Source organism: Drechmeria coniospora, chromosome 02 (assembly GCF_001625195.1).
Source record: "Drechmeria coniospora strain ARSEF 6962 chromosome 02, whole genome shotgun sequence".
Classification (NCBI taxonomy): Eukaryota; Fungi; Ascomycota; class Sordariomycetes; order Hypocreales; family Ophiocordycipitaceae; genus Drechmeria; species Drechmeria coniospora.
Window position 1 is genome coordinate 5,148,802 of NC_054390.1, and position 5,181 is coordinate 5,153,982.

At 50.6% G+C, this 5,181-nt stretch overlaps 1 protein-coding gene across 1 annotated transcript; it reads left to right on the forward strand.

The window, feature by feature from the left end:
- Positions 1-96: 96 nt before the first annotated feature.
- Positions 97-4,974, forward strand: DCS_04511 (uncharacterized protein; the record flags this gene model as incomplete). The annotated part of the gene is made up of 1 exon (XM_040801820.1): positions 97-4,974. One exon carries the CDS (start codon positions 97-99, stop codon positions 4,972-4,974), a length of 4,878 nt encoding a protein of 1,625 aa, XP_040656853.1.
- Between the last annotated feature and the right edge of the window lie 207 nt (positions 4,975-5,181).

Below are 5,181 nucleotides of genomic sequence, written 5' to 3' on the forward strand. Positions count from 1 at the left end.
TGTATAAATAACTGCCCTTCAAAGATAGTAATAACTGTAACGGGAGGATTTATTACGGAGTCGACATTTGGGCCTACACCAGGTACTAGTACTATTATGCCATTCTCTGGATGCACGGGAGCCTGTCCTACGAGGGTTATAGTTACTACAACCGGTGGGTTCGTTACAGAAACTACTTTTGGACCCACCCTTGGCTCAAGTACCATTCCGCCATCTCCTGGATGCACAGGCAACTGCCCTACCAAGATAGTAATAACTTTAACGGGAGGATTTATTACGGAGTCGACATTTGGGCCTACGCCAGGTACCAGCACTATCCTTCCACCCCCTGGATGCACCGGAGCCTGTGCTACAAGGATTATAGTTACTACAACCGGTGGCTACATTACAGAGACTACTTTTGGACACGTCCCTGGCACAAGCACCATTCCGCCGTCGCCCGGATGTATTGGCAACTGCCCTACCAAGATAGTAATAACTATTACAGGCGGTTTCATTACAGAGTTGACATTGGGCCCTACGCTAGGCACTACCACTATCCTTCCATCCTCTGGATGTACGGGAGTCTGTCCTACAAGGATTATAGTTACCACTACTGGTGGGTTCATTACAGAGACTACTTTTGGGCCCGCCCCTGGCACAAGCACCATTCCGCCATCGCCCGGATGTATTGGCAACTGCCCTACCAAGATAGTAATAACTGTTACAGGCGGTTTCATTACAGAGTCGACGTTGGGCCCTACGCTAGGCACTAGCACTATCCTTCCATCCTCTGGATGTACGGGAGTCTGTCCTACAAGGATTGTAGTTACCGCAACTGGTAGGTTCGTTACAGAGACCACATTTGGGCCCACCCCTGGCACAAGTACCATTCCGCCATCGCCCGGATGTATTGGTAACTGCCCTACCAAGATAGTAATAACTGTTACAGGCGGTTTCATTACAGAGTCGACATTGGGCCCTACGCCAGGCACCAGTACTATCCTTCCATCCTCTGGATGTGCGGGAGTCTGTCCTACAAGGATTGTAGTTACCACTACTGGTGGGTTCATTACAGAGACTACTTTTGGACCCGCCCCTGGCACAAGTACCATTCCGCCGTCGCCCGGATGTATTGGCAACTGCCCTACCAAGATAGTAATAACTGTTACAGGCGGTTTCATTATAGAGTCGACATTGGGCCCTACGCCAGGCACTAGTACTATCCTTCCACCCTCAGAATGCACGGGAGTCTGTCCTACAAGGATTATAGTTACTACTACTGGGGGGTTCGTTACAGAGACTACTTTTGGGCCTACCCCTGGGACAAGCACCATTCCGCCATTGCCCGGATGTATTGGTAACTGCCCTACCAAGATAGTAATAACTGTTACAGGCGGTTTCATTACAGAGTCGACATTGGGCCCTACCCCAAGCACTAGCACTATCCTTCCATCCTCTGGATGTACGGGAGTCTGTCCTACAAGGATTGTAGTTACTACTACTGGTAGTTTCGTTACAGAGACTACTTTTGGGCCCGCCCCTGGGACAAGCACCATTCCGCCGTCGCCCGGATGTATTGGCAACTGCCCTACCAAGATAGTAATAACTGTTACAGGCGGTTTCATTACAGAGTCGACATTGGGCCCTACCCCAGGCACTAGCACTATCCTTCCATCCTCTGGATGTACGGGAGTCTGTCCTACAAGGATTATAGTTACCACTACTGGTGGGTTCGTTACAGAGACTACTTTTGGACCCGCACCTGGCACAAGCACCATTCCGCCGCCGCACGGATGTATTGGCAACTGCCCTACCAAGATAGTAATAACTGTTACAGGCGGTTTCATTACAGAGTCGACATTAGGCCTAACGCCAGGCACTAGTACTATCCTTCCATCCTCTGGATGCACGGGAGTCTGTCCTACAAGGATTGTAGTTACCACTACTGGTGGGTTCGTTACAGAAACTACTCTTGGACCCGCCCCTGGTACAAGCATCATTCCGCCATCGCCCGGATGTATTGGCAACTGCCCTACCAAGATAGTAATAACTGTTACAGGCGGTTTCATCACAGAGTCGACATTAGGCCCAACGCCAGGAACCAGTACTATCCTTCCATCCTCTGGATGTACGGGAGTCTGTCCTACAAGGATTGTAGTTACTACTACTGGTGGGTTCATTACAGAGACTACTTTTGGACCCGCCCCTGGTACAAGCACCATTCCGCCGTCGCCCGGATGTATTGGCAACTGCCCTACCAAGATAGTAATAACTATTACCGGCGGTTTCATTACAGAGTCGACATTGGGCCCTATTCCAGGTACTAGTACTATCCTTCCATCCTCTGGATGTACGGGAGTCTGTCCTACAAGGATTGTAGTTACCACTACTGGTGGGTTCGTTACAGAGACTACTTTTGGACCAGCCCCTGGCACAAGCACCATTCCGCCGTCGCCCGGATGTATTGGTCACTGCCCTACCAAGATAGTAATAACTGTTACCGGCGGTTTTATTACAGAGTCGACATTGGGCCCTATCCCAGGCACTACCACTATCCTTCCGTCTTCTGGATGCACGGGAGTCTGTCCTACAAGGATTGTAGTTACTACTACTGGTGAGTTCGTTACAGAGACCACATTTGGACCCGCCCCTGGTACAAGCACCATTCCGCCGTCGCCCGGATGTATTGGCAACTGCCCTACCAAGATAGTAATAACTGTTACAGGTAGTTTCATTACAGAGTCGACATTGGGCCCTACCCCAGGCACTAGCACTATCCTTCCATCCTCTGGATGCACAGGAGTCTGTCCTACAAGGATTGTAGTTACCACTACTGGTGGATTCGTTACGGAGACTACTTTTGGACCCGCCCCTGGCACAAGCACCATTCCGCCGCCGCCCGAATGTATTGGCAACTGCCCTACTAAGATAGTAATAACTGTTACAGGCGGTTTCATTACGGAGTTAACATTAGGCCCTATTCCAGGCACTAGCACTATCCTTCCATCCTCTGGATGCACGGGAGTCTGTCCTACAAGGATTGTAGTTACCACTACTGGTGGGTTCGTTACAGAGACTACTTTTGGACCCGCCACTGGTACAAGCACCATTCCGCCATTGCCCGGATGTATTGGCAACTGCCCTACCATAATAGTAATAACTATTACAGGCGGTTTCATTACAGAGTCGACATTGGGCCTAACGCCAGGCACTAGCACTATCCTTCCATCCTCTGGATGCACGGGAGTCTGTCCTACAAAGATTGTAGTTACCACTACTGGTGGGTTCGTTACAGAAACTACTTTTGGCCCTGCCCCTGGTATAAGTACCATTCCGCCGTCGCCCGGATGTATTGGCAACTGCCCTACCAAGATAGTAATAACTGTTACAGGCGGTTTTATTACAGAGTCGACATTGGGCCCAACGCCAGGCACTAGCACTATCCTTCCATCCTCTAGATGTACGGGAGTCTGTCCTACAAGGATTGTAGTTACCACTACTGGTGGGTTCGTTACAGAAACTACTCTTGGACCCGCCCCTGGTACAAGCACCATTCCGCCGTCGCCCGGATGTATTGGCAACTGCCCTACCAAGATAGTAATAACTGTTACAGGCGGTTTCATTACAGAGTCGACATTGGGCCCTACCCCAGGTACCAGCACTATCCTTCCATCCTCTGGATGCACGGGAGTCTGTCCTACAAGGATTATAGTTACCACTACTGGTGGGTTCGTTACAGAGACTACTTTTGGACCTACCCCTGGGACAAGCACCATCCCGCCATCGCCCGGATGTATTGGCAACTGCCCTACCAAGATAGTAATAACTATTACAGGCGGTTTTATTACAGAGTCGACATTGGGCCCAACGCCAGGCACTAGCACTATCCTTCCATCCTCTAGATGTACGGGAGTCTGTCCTACAAGGATTGTAGTTACCACTACTGGTGGGTTCGTTACAGAAACTACTCTTGGACCCGCCCCTGGTACAAGCACCATTCCGCCGTCGCCCGGATGTATTGGCAACTGCCCTACCAAGATAGTAATAACTGTTACAGGCGGTTTCATTACAGAGTCGACATTGGGCCCTACCCCAGGTACCAGCACTATCGTTCCATCCTCTGGATGCACGGGAGTCTGTCCTACAAGGATTATAGTTACCACTACTGGTGGGTTCGTTACAGAGACTACTTTTGGACCTACCCCTGGGACAAGCACCATCCCGCCATCGCCCGGATGTATTGGCAACTGCCCTACCAAGATAGTAATAACTGTTACAGGCGGTTTCATTACAGAGTCGACGTTGGGCCCTAACCCAGGCACTAGCATTATCCTTCCATCCTCTGGATGTACGGGAGTCTGTCCTACAAGGATTGTCGTTACCACTACTGGTGGGTTCGTTACAGAGACTACTTTTGGGCCCGCCCCTGGCACAAGCACCATTCCGCCGTCGCCCGGATGTATTGGCAACTGCCCTACCAAGATAGTAATAACTATTACAGGCGGTTTCATTACAGAGTCGACATTGGGCCCTACCCCAGGCACCAGCACTATCGTTCCATCCTCTGGATGCACGGGAGTCTGTCCTACAAGGATTATAGTTACCACTACTGGTGGGTTCGTTACAGAGACTACTTTTGGACCCGCCCCTGGCACAAGCACAATTCCGCCGCCGCCCGGATGTATTGGCAACTGCCCTACCAAGATAGTAATAACTGTTACAGGCGGTTTCATTACAGAGTCGACATTGGGCCCTACCCCAGGTACCAGCACTATCGTTCCATCCTCGGGATGCACGGGAGTCTGTCCTACAAAGATTGTAGTTACTACTACTGGTAGTTTCGTTACAGAGACTACTTTTGGACCTACCCCTGGGACAAGCACCATTCCGCCATCGCCCGGATGTATTGGCAACTGCCCTACCAAAGATAGTAATAACTGTTACAGGCGGTTTCATTACAGAGTCGACATTGGGCCCTACCCCAGGCACTAGCACTATCCTTCCATCCTCTGGATGTACGGGAGTCTGTCCTACAAGGATTGTAGTTACTACTACTGGTGGGTTCGTTACAGAGACTACTTTTGGGCCCGCCCCTGGCACAAGCACCATTCCGCCGTCGCCCGGATGTATTGGCAACTGCCTACCAAGATAGTAATAACTGTTACAGGCGGTTTCATTACAGAGTCGACATTGGGCCCT